Source organism: Bidens hawaiensis, unplaced genomic scaffold, assembly GCF_021521415.1.
Source record: "Bidens hawaiensis isolate Kalapana, Puna unplaced genomic scaffold, B.hawaiensis_p1.1 tig00023428_1, whole genome shotgun sequence".
Taxonomy (NCBI): domain Eukaryota; kingdom Viridiplantae; phylum Streptophyta; class Magnoliopsida; order Asterales; family Asteraceae; genus Bidens; species Bidens hawaiensis.
In genome coordinates, this window is record NW_027493682.1 from 315,321 (window position 1) to 337,811 (window position 22,491).

At 33.6% G+C, this 22,491-nt stretch overlaps 1 protein-coding gene and 1 pseudogene across 2 annotated transcripts; one reads left to right on the top strand and one right to left on the bottom strand.

Annotated features, from left to right (window-relative positions):
• Window positions 1-1,319: 1,319 nt before the first annotated feature.
• Window positions 1,320-3,854, bottom strand: LOC143567562 (indole-3-pyruvate monooxygenase YUCCA2-like). The gene is made up of 3 exons (XM_077053954.1): window positions 3,182-3,854; window positions 1,908-2,156; window positions 1,320-1,561 (listed from the first exon to the last, which is right to left on the bottom strand). Exons 1-3 carry the CDS (start codon window positions 3,815-3,817, stop codon window positions 1,388-1,390), a joined length of 1,059 nt encoding a protein of 352 aa, XP_076910069.1. The 5' UTR covers window positions 3,818-3,854; the 3' UTR covers window positions 1,320-1,387.
• A 7,329-nt stretch (window positions 3,855-11,183) lies between these two features.
• On the top strand, window positions 11,184-22,027 carry LOC143567566 (DENN domain and WD repeat-containing protein SCD1-like; annotated as a pseudogene). Its single transcript, XR_013141437.1, has 29 exons — window positions 11,184-11,409; window positions 12,002-12,095; window positions 13,880-14,081; window positions 14,158-14,299; window positions 14,378-14,478; window positions 14,998-15,061; window positions 15,153-15,266; window positions 15,805-16,022; window positions 16,228-16,282; window positions 16,370-16,453; window positions 16,545-16,747; window positions 17,285-17,414; window positions 17,501-17,561; window positions 17,964-18,008; window positions 18,114-18,189; window positions 18,307-18,380; window positions 18,452-18,502; window positions 18,619-18,775; window positions 18,892-18,939; window positions 19,030-19,087; window positions 19,185-19,268; window positions 19,349-19,601; window positions 19,688-19,863; window positions 20,343-20,407; window positions 20,561-20,684; window positions 20,778-20,959; window positions 21,178-21,452; window positions 21,536-21,714; window positions 21,789-22,027. The product of XR_013141437.1 is annotated as a DENN domain and WD repeat-containing protein SCD1-like (transcript).
• The last annotated feature ends 464 nt before the right edge of the window (window positions 22,028-22,491 follow it).

The window sequence follows — 22,491 nt, forward strand, 5'->3', positions numbered from 1 at the left end:
TATCGAAATTTCCACAATATTGTACTTACACAAATAGTACCACACTTGTGATATTATTATCAATTCTCACCCGTCAATACTTTCAACTCAGTTTCATTTAATTTCATATCCTATTTCATAAGTGACAATCTTTACTACGTAAGAGCAATTCCACTTGTGGATATAACATATAACAAATACTCCCTCCGTCATATAGGTGTCCTAGTTTGAATTTTCAAGTCTTTCTTTTGTAACGTTGACCGTAAATATTTTTGTTCGTGTCATATAATACTTGATGAAGATTATATCAACGTAAAATACGTTTAAAACCCAATCCATTCATATATTTTACATCAAGTATTATATAACACAAACAAAAATATTGTCGGTCAAAGTTAAACAAGAAAGACTAGAAAAATCAAATTAGGACGCTTATAACGGGACGGAGGGAGTAACATATAACATATTCACATCAATTATATAACAATTTTTCCTTCCAAAAAGAAATATATATATATATATATATATATATATATATATATATGCACAAACCAGAGGTGGCTCGATCGTGAGACAAGGAAAACAAGTTAGAGCTTTAGGCCCACACTTAGTTAAGGCCTCCAAATAAAAAAAAACATTATATATATAGTAAACTCAAATTAATGTATTGGTGTGATGGTAGGATTCGTTGTTACTAAAGTATATGTTATAGGTTCAAAACTTGTAATAATCAATTTTTTTTTGTTAACAATAAGCTAATTAATCATATTTCCTATTAAATCTGATTAAACATATATCTTCTGCAATACGAACAGCGTCTATTGATGGTGTAACGACTTTAATGGCTTCATGTCGATGTTCCATTGACGTGCAATATCTTTTGCGATGTTCCATTGACGTGCAATATCTTCTGCAATACGAAGGGCGTCCATTGATGTACCCAGTAAGCCACGTTTTGTGAACCCGATAGCATATAGCCCATTCTCACCTTTCCATCCTTCCGGGAATGGCTTTGTGGGAAACCCATCTTTTTCCGAGAATAAGTTTGTGTCCTATAATAAAATCATGAAGAAATCAAAACCTTGTACCAGTGTAATTATAGTGTAATTATACTATGAGCATGTTTGGGATTGAGTTTGGAAAGTGCTTATGGCTTTTCAAAAAGCCAATAAGTTAAATGGTGTTTGACAATCACAAAAAAAAACTTCTATTTTAGCTTTTTAAAAGGGTTAAAAAGCAGTTTTCGAAAAGCCCCAAATCCTGGCTTTTTAAAATGGCTTTTTGAAAAGCCATAAACACTTTTCAAACTCAATCCCAAACATGCTCTATGTTAATTAATTAATTTTCTTGTGTGCTTAGTTCTGGTACAAAACTTGTACACTAATTTTAGCTTTTAATTTAATCTTATTTAATCTTGTGTATATAAGCAAATCTTAAAGTTGAATTTATAGCATACCTTTAACCAAGTAGTCACATTACTTCTATAACCCGTGGCTAAAATAATAGCATCAAATTTCTCAAGTCTTCCATCTACAAACTCCACAATATTATTGCATGCTAATCTCTTTATTCCTGGATAAACCTACATCAGGTTTCATTTTTTTCCGTTTAGTAACGACATTACAAGGTGAAAACGACAACTTTTATTAAATTTGTCAGAGACGGCTTGACAGTATAGAAAATAAACTGACGCTTGTGTGTGTGTGTTGTTGGGGGGGGGGGGGGGATCTGTAAGGTATGCCTATATGGCTATATTCAATTCACATTCAAAATTTCTATTGGCGTTATGTAATTTCATGTCTTTTAGAAATCGTGTACAAAATTTTGTTTATAGGAAAACAACTTTGAATTCAGACGGCTTAAGCTCTCAAAAAGGTTAAGCCGACCATGTTATAAAAAACTAGCATTTTAATAAGAGAAAGAAAAACCTTGATGTCTCCGCTTCTAATCTTTGCAAGTGTGCCAACATCCAACACGGGTGTTTTGCCAGTAAGGTTCTTTAGCTCAAGCGGCCCAAGCTTAGGTCTAGTGAGTCCGAGTTTATCTGTATCTCCAATCAATAACCGAGAGGCTAGTAGCAAGAACCAGTCCACTACTCGAACGGGGAACCATTTGAGCAAACACATGGACAATCCAAAGGTTGATCTACCAAACATCTCTTGTGGCAACACATGCAACTACAAAGTCAATCATGATCAATATTAAAAAGGTGCATTATTTCATATATTTTGCATAAAGTAGAATCTTTTAAGCACAAGAAAGAGAGAATATTATCAAATGCAAGTAGAAATACGCATGCAAACGAAATCCAAGAAAGTGAAAGGCAAAATTAAACACGTTTATGGTTAGATTCGCCAGAAAGAGAACTAAAAACTTTATAATATTTGAGCAATTTTATCACAAATTTACAGGTTCTTTTTCTAAATATGTTAACATGAACTTCCCATATTTCTATAGATTTAATGAAGATTCTTTACTAATTTAGCGTGTCTAATTTTTTTTATTTTTTTAACGACAACTTTCATTCAACCGGACACCTAACAAGACGTTAGAGCAAGAACAGCCAAACAACCGAGCTAGTTACAAAAAAAAATTACATAAATCTTTCCAATTTAATGGAATAAAGTTGTTCATTCTTTTTAATCTTTAAGCTCTTTTATATTCACAAATATGCATGAAAGTTGCTTTCTTATATTAATGATGTGTAGGATCAAGATTCACAAAATATGAATTGATTATTACAAATACTACTTTCAAGAAGATCACATATATGTTTGTAATTTTCAGTAGAGTTTATTATTTATTATAGTTATTATTATTTGGTTTATCAATTTCATTAAGATTTTTGTTTGTTTAAAAAATAGAATTAATGTTTTAATTTTGTCGTTTCCATTATTATCTTTTTATTTAACGATGAACGCTTCTGGAAAACTGTTAGGGGGTTTGATGATGTGAGGCCTAATCCACCTAGTAGTACTTTATCCAGGCTTAAACCTAAGAATATAGCACATGAGTGGGATTCAACCCACAACGTCAAAAGAAAGAAACACAATATTGTTCACCAAGTTTAAAAAGAAATAATGTCACTGTTCTTCATGCAAAGATGAATTGGTTTTGCCTTTACAACCCCTAATACTTTATTACAATGTTTTAAAATCCAAAGATGTGTAAGAACATGAGATTAGAGAGCATAAATTCGTACCGAATCGCGAACTACAACTGATGGGCAAGCATTGTAGTTACATAGATCCAAGCAAACCTCCATGCCAGAATTGCCACACCCAACCACCAAAACCTTCTTGTTTACAAAACGATCACCACTTTTGTATGAACTTGTATGCATAATAGATCCCTTGAACTCATTCATCCCTTCAATCTTCGGTACAACTTCTTCGGCATTCTCTCCGGTAGCCACTATCACCCACGGACATTCATACTCATTCATGTTTGTTTTCACCCTCCAAAACCCACACACTCTATCGTATTCCGCACTCACAACCGTTGTGCCAAAAACCGGCTTCAAATCAAACTTGTTTGCATAGGCTTTAAGGTAAGCTAAGAATTGTTGCTTGGTAGGGTAAGTTGGAAACTCTTTAGGGAAAGGCATAAGTGGGAGTTGACAAAAGTGTTTAGGAAGATGAAGACGTAATCGATCGTATGTTTTGATTTGCCATAAAGATGCTATACAGCTGGCCTTCTCAAGAATCAAGGCGGGAATGCCTTGGCTCTTGAGACAGGCAGCTGCAGCGAGCCCTGAAGGGCCCGCTCCAACAATGACAGGGCCTTGCACCCATACGGGGTTTGCAAGGGAGTCTTCTAAAACCGTTTTGGTTGCCATTCGAGGCCGGAAATCTTGATCGTGTACTCTCTTTGCAAGTTCCTCCATTAACTGGCTAACAATTCATGCGAAAGTATAAATTTTAGCTATTTTTCTTTGATAAATATAAAGATTGAGGGTGAAAAGAATATGTTTTAGTAAGAAATATCTAAAAGGAGGAGTTTACCAATGGAGAGAGGTGCTTTGATGCAGGTATAGACTATACACGCATGCATTTTATATGTGTGTATATATATTGTAGAATAATGAAAACCCTAATGAATACGATCTTCTAATTATGGAATACAATCTTCTAATTCTGGTAACACTTTTATACTAAAACTTTAATAATACTAGGTTATTTTTTCTCTAATATATATGTGTACGTCTATAGGGATGGTGGGGTAGAACACATTACTACAAAATGTGATGAAATTTAAATACGTTTTTAAGTATTTTATGACAAGAAATTTGTGTTTCTTTGAGCATCTTTAACCTAAACGTACGTAAACGTCTTTGGTCATGTGTGGAGCCTAGACGTTTGTAGACAAACGTCTTTGCAACTATAGAATAGATAGACAGATAATTTGACGAGAAGAGAGATGGCATAAATTTATTTTCACGGGCGTGGGTAGGGGAATGCGAGAAATGGAGTGGGATTGAAAGACAGGTCGTACAATGACGATTTTGGCTTGGACCCGTCGGCTAGGAGAGATGGTGCCACCCATCGATATGATGTTGGTGCCCTTATAACACGAATGATATATTAACCTTATTACAACTATTCATATATGTCACTTCAAATTTTAATCAAGTGTTTTTACCAACAAACCAATGTAATTTATTTTTGTCATATTTTATTGAGTGTCCTATTTTTAAAACTATATAGAATACTTTAGTGTGCGTGTATGTGTTATATAGAAAAGGGTTAAAATAAAAAGACATAGTTTTGTAGGAAGAGTATGATTAACATAAAATTTTGAGTTAGGAAACTATTTAGCCTAAATCCTATATCCTAGGAAACTATTTGGTATTTTAAAAACTATCAATCTCAACCACTAGATCATAAATCCAAGGGCTTAGATTTATTACGCTTTCTAAAAACTATTTCTTTTTATTACAACACATCCCTATATATATATTAATGTTTATCAAGTGGCATAAGAATATATACCCCATCCTTTGCTTGACGATTATTGTAGGCGATAAATGAACTATAAAACAACAATATAAAAACCCGAATGCAAACAATTTCGACTCCCATGTTATCAGTAGCGAAACTTGGACAAAAGTGCATGAGGGGGGGGGGGGCAACTTTTTGTATGAAAACGTGTAAACTTACATTAATGAGCAACATTATATCCTTCGTGGTGCAAGATTTTTTTTTCTTTTTTTTTAACGTGGTGCAAGAATAGCGCAAAACAAGGTTTAATGATGTAACATATACAAAGAAACCAACAAAAAAAACTCGACCAAAATTCGTTGGTTATATCCTAATCAAATAAGTTGGTATAGTTTGATGAGACAAATCCATCCAAATGAAACGACAGAATGTGGTTAAATGAACTGCACTATATTAATTATCACATGCTATATATCACTAATGATTAATGATCAACATGTTTATATTTAGTAACGTACTAATGCCTTTCCAAATCTACTAGCTTGATGGATTCTATCAACCGAACCATTAAGTTACGTATCGTGTGTATCTTAGATGTACTTTATTTATAGTCATGTCATATCATACCCTATAAGCAAAGATTGAGCCTATGGGCAACAAGGAACTAGCAATGACACAAAGTCGTCGGCATAGGTTGACCTGTACAGCGACGACATGTCGTCATCTTAGGCTTTTTCATACTTACGGGTTTTGTATACTATTCAACGCTATATGTTGTCTTCTACGTACTACTATCTTAATACACAAGAGTGCTCAAAGTAACGAGTTTCATATACTATTCAACAGTAAAAACAAGAACTTTGGTTGTGATATTTAGGTTAACGATACCAAGATATTAAATAAAGTTTTGTTTTTCTGTGTGATGAATGTTCAAATCATGTGTGTGACAAAAAAACTGTGTAATTTAAGTTGTTTAAATAATCATATGGATAAAGAGACTGCTTATGATGGGAAGATGAGTATTCAACGCTAAAAACAAGGATTTTGGCGGTATCAAGATACTGAATAAATCTTTGTCTTTTTGTGCGATGAAGGTTCAAATCATGTATGTGACAAAAAAAACGTGTAACTCAAGTTGTTCAAAAAAATCATATGGAGAACGAGACTGATTATTGGGGGGGGGGGGGGGAGGTAAGGAGATAATGTTCATCCATTAAGAGTTTTTTTGCAAATGCCAACATAAAGAGAGAGACTAAACATCAATCCTCTAGATGCTCTTACTTTGGTACGTTATAAGTAACTTCCATAAATAGAATCATAATGTTTTAAATTGCTATAAACTATAAAGTGAGAAACCACTCACCTAAAATTCTAAAAATCTTAGGTTATGATTTGTTGTTTATAGTATAGTACTTTTAACCATTATTTTATAACTTTGACTTTAGTTTGTTTAAAAAATCTATGTTTTTATAGACAAAGAATAATAAACTTGTTCTATTATTCCCACTTCCAAGATCTTTCCCCAACATTGAATTGTATATAGATAAATGTATATAGGAAGATTCTTGTGTGGTGATTATAATATTTGTGAAATATGCCTACTAATAATGGGAATACTTTTTGTTTTCCATAAGAAAGCAAAGTGTATCCCCTCTAATCATCATTATATATGCTTTATTATTATGTCACTAAATCAAATAAAATGGTCCCCGCTTAGGTTAACCAACATGTAGCATTACTTGCATATAACTAAATGAGTTTTTTGAATTGGATTTCATGGTATAATTTTGATATTTTGTTGTTATAATTTGCAATGTATTTTATGTCTTGCTAGTTGTAGTTTTTAATGATATTTGTTGTTCTAGAAAATGAAAAACCTAAAGTTTGTATCGTAAAAAACAAATAAACCAGCTTAAGGCCGAGCTCTAGTTTTTGTGCAACTTTTTAATGAATAAGAATAGATTAAAAGAATCAGAATTTGAAAAAAAAAACTCGCTTTGAAATAAATTTGTTAAAGCAATATGATTTTTAAGTAACCGGAATCTATAAAAAAATATTATGATGCATTGGGTTGGCAAAACAATCATGAAAGAAACGGAATATATCATCGCTACCACTACCTATTAATCGGTGTTGCCACCCCGTCACTATCATCGACACAACTTATTGAACACCACTATAGCTAGTATCGTAGTTGGGTTTTTTTTTTCAATACTCACCATGACTAACACCAAAAGTTCAAGACGTTCAAAGGGAAAACACAAAGGTATATATACATATCATTGGATACTATCTTGCGAATCGAATATATCTTGAATGGGTCATGATACTTAAGAGTTTAACATTTCCACAAAGCGAGAAGAGAAGGCATTTCAAAGGTGTCATTAGTTCACAAGAAAGGGTTGCTTAGTATGATCATACAAGATAAAAGACATGCTATAACTAATTGATCGCGTGATCATGATGTAAAACCACCTATCTTTGGACCCAAAACATTCTTTGAATTAAGCATACATTGTTAAGTTCATAAGATGAAGCATGATATATGCTAAGAGCTGATTTGGTAGAGCATGTATGATCTATTATTATTATTATTATTATTATTTAAGCCTATATATATTAAATCTAAAGTTAAGGTCATGTCAGTTTTTAAGATTATATAATTTTAATTTTTAAGCGTATCTATTTTAATTTTTACACTCATAAACTATAAATATATATTACATTATTTAAGTGATGATATATATAAATATTAGGGGTTTGTAAATTGCAGTTCTATTATTTTAATAATACAAAATTTAAACAAAAATAAATTATTAGAAAAAATAATTTAGTTTATAAAAAAGTAAGTGTAAGTATATGTGATGATGTGGAAATAAAAATGATATTTGAATGTGTCTAGGTTAAGGAGAAATGAATGCTGCGGATGTTTAAAATTCATCTTACGACTTACGTGACATGTGAGTACGTGGCTTTTTGGGGTTTGAAATGAATGTTCTTTGATCCAAACCACTAATTGAAAGATATATTTTAAGGGTAAAAATTTTGAACCCAAGATTAAGTTATACTTTCTTTATTCGTGATAGATTTTTAACTTTGACTTCTATACTAATAGAAGACATTTGTAGAGAGAAACTCAAGAATACAATTAATCCGTTAACGTATTAACTTACCTAAAACAACATCGGAGTCAGGTTTTGCTCTAAAGCTTGAATAATGGATTATATTAGCGATCGATCATGATGTACTATAAATAGCGAATGTTATGTATACGGTATACATAAAACATCGTTAGTCTTGTCACAAGTATTTATTGTTTGGCTATTCTTGAAAAGAAGAGTCATCACTCACCTTTTTTTTAAAAAAAGAATTAATTATATATTCATGCAACCACCTTTTTTTATTCATTTGTTTACTTTTTAATAGTTTTTATTCTTTAAAACCACCTGAGTTTAAAAAGATTAAGAGAATGGAGGGACCCAAGAACAACTAGAATTTCCTAAAAGGTGTTCGTCATATCAAATATCTTGATAGAACTTAATAAACTAAATCAAGAATATTTATATATTTAAGTACATATATGGGAGCCTTGGTTTCCACTTTGGGAAAAATAAAGAGCAAATTATTGTATTTGTCACTAACTAAAGTATAATTGAAATTATTATTATTATTAAACATCAATTGGAGTCCATAATGGTGTAGTTATAAATGTTATATTCTCTATAGTACTTATAAATGCAAAATGAGTGTGTTCATAATCAATTTGATTCGTTTCCTAACATTGTAATTTTTTTCACGTCTTCACTGAAAATATAGGTCATACACGTTCATTACTAGTTAGCAGTGTTATCCACGAAGCATGGGGCCATTAAATTAAACATATGATATAACACATTAAATAATCGTGTCATCTTTAAACTCTTTATTTTTTAGATTAATCAAGCAATGCCTGAAAAACATTCAAAGGGTGACACAGTAAGTGTTTTGAGTCCCTCTAGCAAAATCTAAGTTTGAATTTAGCTTACACGGTTTTCCTATCCTTAACTACTTTGAAGTTGTTAGTGTTGCTAGTTGTTTTGTTGGTTAGTGAAGTATTAATGAGTCAATGAGTTTTTTTAATAACGGCCTAGCTCTTATAATTGAAAATAGAAAGTAGTTGATAAGTGATGAATATTTGGTATCCAAATAAATAGAAATTTCGATAAGGCAAGGGATCCTCCTACACCATCTATTATCTTCCCACACCATTTTATTTATACGGCTTGTATAGGGCTATATGGTCGTATAGCATCTGAATCGTGTCAGTTTTTGTCTGATGTTGCCAGCCATCGTTTGCAATGCCTCATATAGCCCGATACGGGCCGTACATACACTTTTAAAAGAAATGATGACCATATATTTAAAATATGTGATTTATACGGGTCGTATCTGGCTCGTTATATTAACGGGCTTATATGTTGAGCTTAAGCTTAGCTCGTCAAAAAGCTCAAGGCTGTTGACCCAGCTTGTTTATTATTAAATTTTCTAAAAATAATTTGAGGTTTTTTATTATTTTAGGCATATTTGTAGCTTACATATAGTAAAAATTTGAGGTCTTTTTAACATCTGGTCCACATACATTAAGCTTAGAGAACTGAAAATCTGTCTATACGGGTCTTATAGCACTATACGGCTCGTATAATCGTTTTCCGGCAGCAATTAAAGCAATTTGAATGTTTCTGCAAATGTTTTCTACACGGTCGTATAGCCCTATACGAACGTATAGGTTTTATGACTTGTCAGAGAGCAATACGAGACATTTAATGCCTATACGGCTCGTATAGGCCTATACGGTCATATAGGCTGCAAAAAACTATTTTTTTGTCCCCTTGTCAGTCATTCGTACTCTATACGGCCGTATTGGCCTATACAAGCCGTGTAAACATGTGAGGTTGGTGTATGAGAATCACATCCCTTTCTATAATAGTGTCTAATAATATAATAATAATAATAGTTAAAGACCATTTATGCTAAACTGTTATGAAAAGAAAAACCATTGCTTTGATTATAATTTTTAAATGCTGTAATGAATGAAGCGTTACTAAAGTATATCTATGATTTGAGATGCCTTTCAATTCAAACATAAGAATTTATTTACTTTTTAACCATAAGATGATAAGTCTATAGAAAAACAAAAGGTCCAACAAATATCCAGCCCAGCCCAGCCCAGCCCAGATTCTTAACCCAGAAGAAGTTTATAGAAAAGCAAAAGGTTCAATAGAGATCCAGCCCAGCCCATCTCATCCCATCAAAATCAGAAATATCATAGATAGCATATACTTTAATTGAACATTTATGTAATGTAGCCGAGCTACTAACTAAATTTATCATATCTTGATACATTCGTCTTCTGATTCGAGAAAAATCCTCGTGCCAACATTCGTAAACACTCACCCAAGAGTAAGGGTGTACACTGATCGAACCAGACCTGACGAGAGCATGTCCGTGTCCGTCCGTTAAGCTTTTGACAGACAAACAGACGGTTCACGAACACTCCACCGAACGAAAATTCATGTCCGTGTTCGTCCATTAAGAAATTGAGTTTGTCCGTGTCCGCCCGTTAATATTGTAAGCGGACTTTAACAGACACTGATGAACAAACAAACATGTGAACATTAACGAACAATAGGCACTAATGAACCAACATAAACAGTTACATACTAAATTCAGACATAAATCCAAACAACTCTAGTTACAAATTTGTAATTAGTTAATTACACCATAAAATATCCAAATATACTTAACACTTAATATATTAACAAAAAGTAATAACACAAAAATGTGATTAATAACACAAGAAATTCCACAATTAAATTACAATACCGGACACAGGTTACCGGGCCGACAATACCGAACATAATCGGACTTTCATGAACACTATCTGATAGACTTGGCGGCCCCGTGTTTGTCTGTTAAGCTCACTGAACGAAATTTTTGTATCCATGTCCGGTTCATTTATTTAACAGACGAACTTCTTGCCAAACCGACGTACAATATGGAAAGATAAAACTGATTCATCAGTTTAAAACGAGTCTTTGTAATTTCGTGTAACGTCGTGTTGTGGTTTCCATTAGTCTATCAAAAACCTTAGATTCATCAATCAGATCCACCGCCATTTCACTTGTTGTTTCCATACCATACCAGATCAGATCTACTGCTTTCAATTTCAAATCAATCAATTGATATACATACATACATATATATATATATATATATATAATATACATAGCTGCTATGTGTAATTGAGATAGATAGAATGATTAATCAGCAGCAGCAGAAGCAGCATTTGTTCGAGTACTTTGTAGTCTGCGGAATCGGACCCGAGATTCGGACACCGGAAGGCGAAAAAGGATATCAAGGCACAGGGGTTTATTATTTACCATCACTACTTGACCAGTACCCTCCTATTACAAACACTAATAATCCACCTCCACCTCCACAGCTACCCACTGTAAGTTACTTTCATTATTTTAAGCCCGTTCCATACCTGTTTAAACACGATAAGACCTGTTAATCAAAAAAGTGCGTGCCTTATGTGATTTTTTATTATTTTACTAAATAATTGAAATTAGTAGGCTAGTCTCCATCGTTTTCATTTCCCCTTATTAGTACATAAAACTTAAAACTGTCTTATAGCCATAGTCATGAAATATAAAGTAGTTAAACGAGTCGTATTCATGTTTAATACCTATGTTAAGCGCGTCGGGTCTAACCTGTTAAACCTGTTAAAACACGAATTGCCAGCCACGGCTGGCAATTCGTGTCTTGACAACAGGTTAGAAACGACACGCTTAACACAAGTATCAAACATGAACACGGCTCGTTTAACTGCTTTATATCTCGTGACTATGGCTATAAGACAGTTTTAAGTTTCATGTACTAATAAGGGAAAATGTTTTGGAGACTAGCCTGCTAATTTCAATTATTTAAGAAAATAAAAAAAATCACATACCGCACGCACTTTTTTGATTAACAGGTCTTATCGTATTATTCTTAATCATATTATAATTATATATCTTATGATTTGATTTTGATTGATGCAGTGTGTTCTACCGGGTGGTGTCGAATTCTACTCGACTGGATTTGATTCAAGCAATCCGTTATCTTTCCCACGCAGTTACCCTATTGTTTTAACTGGTATGCAATTATGTATGCCTCTTTGTAGTTAATGGCTTGTTGCATCTATTAGTAAATATCACTTCATAATGTTTAAGAAACATTTTCTTTACAAGGCATCAATTCAATTATAATTTATAATCACCACACTTGCTGCCATGTCATGGTTTGGGGTCTTGCAAGGTAAGGATGTGTACATTACGCCCCCAAGACCCGGCACTAGGATTGTTGTTTACTAATATTTTTTGGTTAAAGGGGACGGAACCCCGGCAAAAGCTTTCATAAATAAAAGAAAATGTACAAGCCAAGGGACTAGGGAGCCCGGGACATACCCCAAGACAACCAAAACCTACGTAACCAGGCCCAAACTACTCAACCGAGCAAACAATCAAACCCTCAAGAAAAACAAAAACCCACAACCCAGGTCAAGTTAACAAACTCAACAAAGTCAGACAGATTACATAATCAAGAACCAACATAGAAATCCACACATAGACTCTAAAACAGCTCTTTAAGCTAGCTTCCGTTAGTCTAAAGAACAAACAAAATCTTCTAGTCTTCAACTCCAAAATCAGCTGAACCCATAAACACCAGCAGCAGAAAATACCACAGTGTGCAGGCCCAATAATCATGTCTGAAAATTCATTAGAACCAAATAATTATGTGATGTGATTTGATTGAATGATTGAGATCACTTGTAAAATATACAAATGTGTGGATCCAGTAAGACGGTAGTAACATTGATATTTGATTTCAATGCAAGTACTCTTGTGGTGCATGCTTTTCGCATACGATATTGTGTTAGTTGTAGAAAGTAAATTGAGCCGCCTTAATAAGAGATTGTGGTGATGAGCAGCATTAGAACTCAGAAGGCAAAGGTTTAAGGATAAGTCACTCGAAGAAGACTGAATACCTTTGTTGCAGCTTTGGTCAACAAGATTATGAATTGACTTGTGGAGATGTTGACTCAAGGTATGAATTTTCAGGGAAGGGTAGACATTAGACAAACTGTCTTAGCTTCGTCTTAGGAAGTTAGGCTTTTCCTACGTTTTCAGTTGTCTCAGCTGTACCTTCATCTTAGCTACATGTTCTTGCCTTTTTTTATTTTTCTTATTTATTAGCGCTATAGTTTTTCTCACCACTCTATGATACCGCTAGGATCCTAATACCACTATGATTAGTACTCTATGTCTTGCTGTTATTTTTTATTACTTTTATCCAAACTTTATGTTCATCTGACTACTATATTTTAAATGAATTTTTTAATGTTGGGGGGGGGGGGGTGTCAGTTGGGATAGGGGAAAGTCTCGCGCTCGTACCACTATCCCAGACCCTACATGCTAGGTGTAGGATTTTACTGGGTTTGTTTGTTTTGTACTCCCTTTTTATTGTTGCTTGTTTCTTTTGCTCATTTTTCTATGTTCACAAGTTATCAATATCCATAATCATGATTCATTCACGAGTATAGGGAAAAATCCAGAGGAAAATGTAGAGGAAAATATGGATAGCTAACGGGTATCTGTTTAAGATACGATAAGACCTGTTAATCAAAAAGTGTGGTATGCGATTTTTTTTATTTTCTTAAATAATTGAAATTAGTAGGCTAGATTCCATCATTTTCCCTTATTGGTATATGATACTTAAAAACTGTCTTATAGTCATGACATATAAAGTAGTTAAACGAGTCGCATTCATGTTTGATACTCGTGTTAAGCACATCGTTTCTAACCTGTGAAACCCATTAAGACTCGAATTGCCAGCCAGAAGCTAACCTAACCTTGGATATGTTTGTTTTGTTGTTGCAGAGGGAGATGGTTCTAAAATCTACGTGAGTTGCATTGCTTTTAGGGATCCTGTTTGTGACGATATAGCAGAAGCTTATCACATTCCTGCAAATACATTTGCTGACAAATGTATCTGTCTTGTTTCACGTGCTCCCAGTTTTCACATTCTTCGCGAAGCACTTGAAGAAATATATAATCTTTGTTTCTCCAAAAACGGTAGCAGGTAATATTATTCTTTCATCCTACTGATTATTAATTTATTATATAATACTATATGATGATAATGGATTCTTTTGCAGCAAGCCATTATGGGATGTTATTGCGTATACTCTTTCTAATGTACCTTTGCCTGCTCCTGGAAAAGAGCGTGTTCTCTTTGGTATCGAAAATAGTTTGCTTTCAGTTGACTTTCCACCCAAGGATGGGCTTCCATATGCTGATGTAAATAAATATTTCTCATCTAATCTATTATAATTAATTTTATTTATTTGTAACTGTTATCTATCTACTTGGGTGCAGATATCATTTCAACCGCTCGTGCAGTGTCTGGATGTTGATAATTTCATTAAACTGTTTACTGCTGTATTAATTGAGAGGAGGGTTTTGCTTCGATCAAACAAGTATTTCTTTACTTAAGCTACATGATTTTAATCAATGTTTTGAGGGCATAATATTTCAAACATGTTCTCGTCATTCAATGTATTTTCTAGGTAGATCATAATGTGTTTTAAGTTTATGATTGCAAGGATTCATGGCTAATGAACGGAGAGTAAAAATGTGAACATAGAATAAAGTTGACTAAATGGGTGATTATTTGACCCTCGGTTGGATTTAGTTGACTCAAAACACTTGGGTGTAAAAAATGATAAGAAACTTATGTTGTTTTTGTTATAATCTAATTGTGAGTTGTCTATATATATTGATTTGGGAGGGTATGCATTTAAAAATAACCTTGGGACTTTGACCTGTTGGATGTGTTTCCTTTTCGTCAATTTTTCATTTTACGTGCTTGCTCATCCTTGAGTAAGTGGGGTCAAATTTATCACGTCTACTGATATTCTGCACATTTCTACAATTCTGCATGATTTTATGGAAAAAAGGCACGTAAAAATAATCCTTGAATTTTTTGTTTTATACAGATACTCTTTACTAACACTTGCTTCCGAAGCTATATGCCATTTGATTTATCCGTTTCGATGGCAGGTAAGCTTATGCCAAATTGTCATCATGCGTGATCCCACAATCATATGCTATGTGAAATTTCATCTGATGCTGGTTTGTTTGTGTGTTGAAGCATGTCTACATTCCAATGCTATTTTTTAGTGGAGTAGACTATATTGATGCTCCCACACCATATATGATGGGACTTCATTCATGTGTTGATACTACTGGTCTCTCAATGGATGGTGTAAGAACATTTTTTTTTACTACTTGTTTTATATGCTCATATTGCCTTTAAGATAATAAAACTTTGTTGTCAAGTAACAAAGCCCATCATAGTGATAAAGAGTTTATAATAATACATAGTGACAACTTTACATGAAAACAGTAACAGATGCCCTCATAGTTGCAACTTCCCACGAAAGTTAATTGTAAAAAGTACATTTATTTCTTAAATTTATGGTTTATATTTTATGATTAAACTATTGGTTTTATATCTACCTTTGATTCGTTCCCTATGTATATATTTACAAGTTTTGACCATTCAGAAATATACAGAATTTTAAATAGTACAAATTTTTGTGATATACATTTTATTTACATGAAACTACTCAGAATTCGAATTCGACTTTGAAGTTTGAACTGTTGAATATCACTTTAATAAAACATTATTCATGGAAATCTAGTTTCATATGCTCATATTGCCTTTTAATAAAACATTTATTTATGGTAATCTAGTTTTATATCATATAATGGTCTAACATTAGGTAGCTATAATAATGTAGGTAGTGGTTGTTGATCTTGAAAAAAATTGCATAACGACATCGGAGGAAATTCCTCTGTTACCAGAGCCAGAGATGAGTACATTACGTAATGAGATTCTTAAGTTATTGCATCCAAATGTTGTTTGGATAGACTCAATGAAGGTTGATCTTGAATCTTATCAACAATATGCAAGATTTAATAGCAAGCCGTGGTCACAACAGCATGATCTTCACCTTAGGTAATACTTAACCTAACAATAAACATAAAACAAATGATGTTCCCGGAGGTTTTAAAAAATAAAAATGAAAAACGATATGAACTGTTTGCATATTTCTTCTTTCATCTTAAAGACTTTACATAATTATGTTCAATATGATAAGATTACTTTTTAAGAAAATTTAATAGATGCCAATTCTTTGAGAATTCATTCTCTTGTATTTCAGGATTATTTTTCTGAAGTTTTTTGCTTCAATCTTGGGAGGCTACCGCAACTTCATAGTAAGAAATGTAACCTTGTTTTTGTTTTTGTATAAAAAGTGCATATGTTGTTAATACACTTATTTGATATGATCATCATATGCCTAGGAAAATACTGCCAATCAAGTGTTCAACACTCAAGCTTTTTTGAAGAAGCGCTCTCGTGCGACTCAACAACCAGTAGATGAAATGGTAGCTATTACACTTAGAATACTCACACATTCTGCATAATTTTATAAGTGATCATTTGTTTTTCTTCTGAATTTTATTTACTGTTTGACAGTTAAGTCGGTTTCTAGAGTCTCAAGGGTTCCTGGATTACTTAGAAAGGGGTTTAGGTTTTAATGGAAACGGTTATTAATCTTCTTGATAAGTTACAAGATGCAATTGGACGCGGTCAAGATCCTCTTTCTATCTTTCCCTCATCTTCGTCCTCGGCAGAGTTTCAGATTATAAGTATATCAGACCCTGGTCTTGGAATATCAGGTAATAATTCTCTGTTTAGTTTTATTGTATGCATTTATTTTTATGTTACTTTTGTCAATTTTGATATCTACATTTCAACTTGAGAATGAGTAAAGAAGATGTAGTGAGGTTAGATATGGTCATAATGTCATATTAACCTTGGTTCATAGGGCTTTTCTACATACCCATTGCTATATTTTAATAATACACAATTTTTTTATAACACTTTGTATGCTTCAACACATGGTATCACTTATGTACTCCAGTGCTGTACTAGCATTAATTATAATTAGTATTGAGCCACGCTCGTTGCGGCGTCCTTAAACATGAAATAAGAAAAATTATACCCGAGCATAAAACACTACCGTAGAAAAGAATAACCAAGTCGTAATGGTTAAAACCCCACAAAAAAAGCAAATCAGAACAGATAAAAAAAACTAAGAAACCTATCGGTATCACCTATACTCTGTACCACATACCATGGAAATAACTATCATAGAATCATGCTGCTTCTTATTTCTTAAATAAACCATAATTATAAAATTTGTTGTGACTCAGGAACTGGTGAAAGACACACTTATGAGAGGTTCCCTGCCAACTATAGAACAGAAGAACAAGAGGAGAAAAGGAAGCAGATACTGTCAGCGGCTAGTGGAGCTCTTGAATACACTGTCAGGCATACTCCTAGGTTAAAAAACTTATAATATATTAAAAGTGAGAAATCATTCATCAAGGTCTGTTGCTAGTTTTTTTATATGTTTTTATTTGTATCAGTTCTCCTTCAATGTACAATGGAGACTCCAAAGGAGGAAGTTTAAGCCCTAGAGAAAGAGCTGTAAGTTCTTTTCATTACAATGATACCTTTGACCCGTTGTCTTTATCACTTGGTCAATTTGGGCTATGTTCATCTGTAACGGGTCAAATAGGTCTAATACCAGATGATAGTTAAAAACTTAAAATGGAAACGGGTTGATCCAGTTGGAAGTTGCCTATAGTGTCTTTCAATGCATACAATACAACCTCCTAATTTGCTTTATGCATTTTGGAATTTTATTTAAAAACCCTAATTATTAAGAAAAATAGTAAAATAAGAAGAGATTTGAGTCAACTTGGTCTATTTCGTTCTACCAAAATATTTGGATACTCATTCTTCTGGACCCGTAAATTTTGCCACCTCTAATCACAAATTCATATGCTGGCATCTCTAGTATTTGATACATTTAAACATAAATTACAGGCTGAACGGGAGCGCATGGTCTTGGATATAAAAGTGAAGCTGCAGGTGAGATCAGGGTCTTTTTTTCTTTTATGTTTTTCTTTTGGGAGAATTGTTCTTGTGGAGTTGATAAACTGAAAAAGTCCTGTTATGTTGATCTTGTTTAAACAGGGTCTGTGGTTACGTCTTTTGAACATGGAAACCACTGATGATCCCCTTTCATCCTTTGAGTACGGAACAACACTTGGTACGCTGATTACTAGTACAAATTCATCTTTGGCATAATAATGCTATTGGCTTTGGCTTTGGCTTTGGCTTTGGCTTTGGCATTGGCATATATAGTTTGATTATCGTTATATTGCAGCTTTGATAGAGATAGACGCAGAAGGGATTGGTGGTAGTGGGTTTGTCGAATGCATAAGGGAACATATTCACTCGGTATGTAACATTGTAAGTTGATTGATGTTTATTGTGGTAAATGGGAGCTTACATGTTCTACATGTTCGCAGGGTTGGAAAGGTCATTTGACTGAAGAGCAGTTCATAGCAGTCAAAGAACTGGTATGCCAATTCTGAAATATTTATATAATTATTTGTTACATTTTTCGTTTATGATATCCTCCATCCTGAAATTGGAGTTTAAGATGATAAAAAGGGCATTTTGTTTGTTAATGCAGCTAAAAACGGCAATCATTCGTGCTACATCACGGAATGATATAGCAACAATTAGAGATGCCCTTGAAGTTTCAGCTGAAATGTACAAGAAAGATAGGAGCAATCTTCCAGATTATGTTCAACGGCACTGTCTTCTCTTTCTATCTGGGAGGAGTTACGGTATTATTATTATTATTATTATTATTATTATTATTATTATTGTTATTGTTTACTTTTCAAGTAACCCATTAATTTGTTTGCTTTTATTTATCGCTGTTTTCTATATCTTATTGCAGCTTCTGGGATGCATACTTTGAGTATCTAATGGAATGCTTTTCAAACAAGTAAGTAGCTATTTGTTATTATCTTGTTGAGAAATGATGTAATTCTTGAATAGTAATACCTTGAACCTTGTTATTGTCCAAAATCTTCAGGTCAACTAACTACGCGGCTTTGGTGACTGCACAGCTAATCATTTTGGCCACACACATGGTATATATATTTGTATATATATTTCTCAACAAGTTATTATTTTTCTTTCATCCTTTTTTACCCTTTATACTGATATAGTCGTTTATAATTTATGAAGGCTGGTTTAGGTCTCTCTGACACGGATTCATGGTACATCATTGAAACAATTGCAGGGAAGAATAACATTGGTTACAGTCATATTGTAAGTTAAACACACAGTCACATATTGAATATCATTGAATCTGTATATTTATTAGATATATTACATTTATTTTTTGGCAGATTAAGCTGAGGGGACATATGTCACATATACAGCAACTATGTGTCGGTTATTGGGGCACTTACTCAGTGAAATCTCAATCTCTGTCTTCTTCTTTGGGATTACCTTCTCCTCGGCCTCAAGATGTTACCATTGACAATCAACAACCCGCAGAAGCTTCCGGAAGGAGTTGGGTTCAGAGCATGTTTAGCAGAGAAACTACTACTTTACGCGCGAATTCGTTCACTCGTGTCCGTAAATGGACAACTGATCAAGGTTAAAATTTTTCATTAATTTTGATATACTAACCTGCTTTCCTTTTCATAAAATTTAATTATGATATTGTTATTATGAGAATATAGCTAATAGTGAGAGTGGTGTTACTGGGCAAACTAAAGTACAAACTAGCATCCGGACACTTAGGGGTCATAATGGTGCAATCACTGCATTGCATTGTGTGACACAGAGAGAAGTTTGGGACTTGGTTGGTGACCGTGAAGATGCAGGCTTTTTTATAAGCGGAAGTACAGACTGCACGGTATGCTATAGTTGTATAATCATATCTAATACTATTTTATTAATCGTTTGGTTTCACGAAACGGGTCGGGTTGTTGGTGACTTAACTGGGGTGCATGGAACTTGGTGGAACAAAAGAGTTTTGGTATCATGGGTCTGCTTATTAAATGAAGGTCAAAATTGCCTTTTTATTTATATTTTTGGGTTAGTCGGTTTTAGTTTGTCGGTGTGTTTTTATTTAGGATAGACAAAGCAAAGGTTGTGTTTATCTATTAGGATTTAAATACCTCGGCCGACCCGAAATGAAAAGGCCCATAGGCCCTTACGAGTAACGACATATAAGCTAATTTTTTTAAACGACGATTAACGCTATAATAAAAAAAACATAGCTCAAATGCATGAAAATCAAATACCGTAATAGCTAACGGCTAACTGATGGCTAAAATGTATGAAAATCAGTTGCACCTCTACTATGTTTGACCAAGAATGAATGTGATGCAGATTAAGATATGGGATCCAAGTCTTCGTGGTAACGAACTCAGGGCAACTCTCAAGGGACATACAAGGTGATGCTGCAAGTGTATTATTATTATTCTTATTCTTATTCTTCTTATTATTATTATTATTATTATTATTATATTTTTTTTTCTTTTTAATTTTTTTTTCAATTGAGTTCTATTATATGAATATTGTGTTCTGAAACATGGTATTGTATGCAGGAGCGTAAGGGCGATTAGTTCTGATAGAGGCAAGATCGTGTCAGGATCCGATGATCACTATGTGCTTGTATGGGATAAACAGACAACACAGCTTCTAGAAGAACTTAAGGGCCATGATGCTGTGGTTGTTTACTTGTTTTACTTATGTATTTCATATCTTTTAACAAAGGAGCTGTTGATTGACAACTGAAGATGTAATAATTTGTTTATCAATTAGGTTAGCTGCGCTCGGATGCTATCTGGGGAGCGTGTGCTGACAGCAGCATATGATGGAACAGTAAAAATGTGGGATGTAAGAACCGATACATGTGTTGCTACTGTCGGTCGTTCCTCCAGTGCTGTCCTTTGCATGGAATATGATGACTCAACCGGTGTCCTAGCTGCTGCTGGAAGAGACGGGTATGTTGTGTTTACAACAACACAGTTTTGTTTTCATTACAATAACAATAATAATAATAATAATAATAATAATAATAATAATAATAATAATAATAATAATAATAATAATAATTGGTAAAATTGCACAAATGGTCCTTGTCGTTTGACCATATTGCAAGTTTGGTTCCCAGATTTCTGTTATCAACTTTCGTATAATAATATTAGTTTTGAATGAACAGAGTTGCGAACATATGGGACATCCGGTCTGGTCGACAGATGCACAAACTTTTAGGGCACACAAAATGGATCAGGTCCATAAGAATGGTTGGGGATACCGTAATCACTGGTAGTGATGACTGGACGGCCCGAATGTGGTCCATATCTCGAGGAACATGTGACGCTGTGTTGGCTTGTCATGCGGGCCCTGTTCTTTGTGTTGACTACTCCAAGTCAGACAGAGGAGTCATAACCGGTTCAAGTGATGGTTTAGTGAGGTTTTGGGAAAATGAGGATGGTGAGAATTATTATTATTATTAATTAAACAAATAAAATATAGAAAAATTTATAAAAAGATTAATGGAATTCATTTGTGTGTAGGGGGAGGATTGAAATGTTCAAAGAACGTGACGATTCACGGCGGTGCGGTTTTGTCGATTAACGCAGGGGAAAATTGGTTGGGAATAGGAGCTGCTGATAATACAATGTCGCTCTTTAATCGCCCTCACAAGATGTCTAGCTGGCAGCTATACAGAACACCGCAGAAGTCACTAGCTATGGTAACTAACTATCTAGCGTACATATTTAGATTCAATTTCGTCGTACTGATTGAGTGATTTTGTTTGATCATCAGGTAAGATGCGTGGCTTCGGATCTTGAACGAAAAAGGATATGCAGCGGTGGCCGTAATGGGCTGCTTAGACTCTGGGATGCAACCATCAATATTTAGATTATTATTTTTTCTATTTTTATGATATATATTTTCTTTATTTTCAAGTGTATGTATGTATGTATACATAATCATGGAATCTAAAGTGCCTCTACTTGTTGGTTGTATGTTTTGAATGCTATTATTTGCGATTGATTTTTTAGACCAAATATTTCGTTGTTTTACCAAAATTTCTATTATACCCAAACAAGTGTATAATAGAGTTTTATCTAGGGATGAGCATGGTACAGTACCGGTACCGAAAATACCGATCCCGAAAATCGGAAATTCTTGGTACCGGTACTGAAATATTTTACTTTTTATAACATAATTATTTTAGTTTAGAACTCTAATTATTTTTATATTTAATAGATTAATTTTATTTTTATATTTAATAGATTAATTTTATATGTATCGCATCTCAGTGGAAGACACGTGTGAGTGTCACTAAATCTAAAAAGAACATGGGATTTAGGTTTGTAATCATGTCAATGTGTAATTGGTTAAAACACAAATTTGGCCAAATATGTGATTGGACAAAAACAGGATCTTCCAAATTAATCCAGATTCAAGATTTTGGTGGGCACCGGCTTTTTAATCTTTTCAAAGTCAATAAAAGAGTTTGGGT

Excerpts from the sequence above, each read along its gene's own strand:
- LOC143567562 (XM_077053954.1), bottom strand. The coding sequence starts at position 3,817 with ATGGCAACCAAAACGGTTTTAGAAGACTCCCTTGCAAACCCCGTATGG. Across the intron at positions 2,157-3,181 it reads CAGTTGTAGTTCGCGATTCG|TTGCATGTGTTGCCACAAGA; the intron begins GTACGAATTTAT and ends TTGACTTTGTAG. Across the intron at positions 1,562-1,907 it reads TTAGAAGCGGAGACATCAAG|GTTTATCCAGGAATAAAGAG; the intron begins GTTTTTCTTTCT and ends AACCTGATGTAG.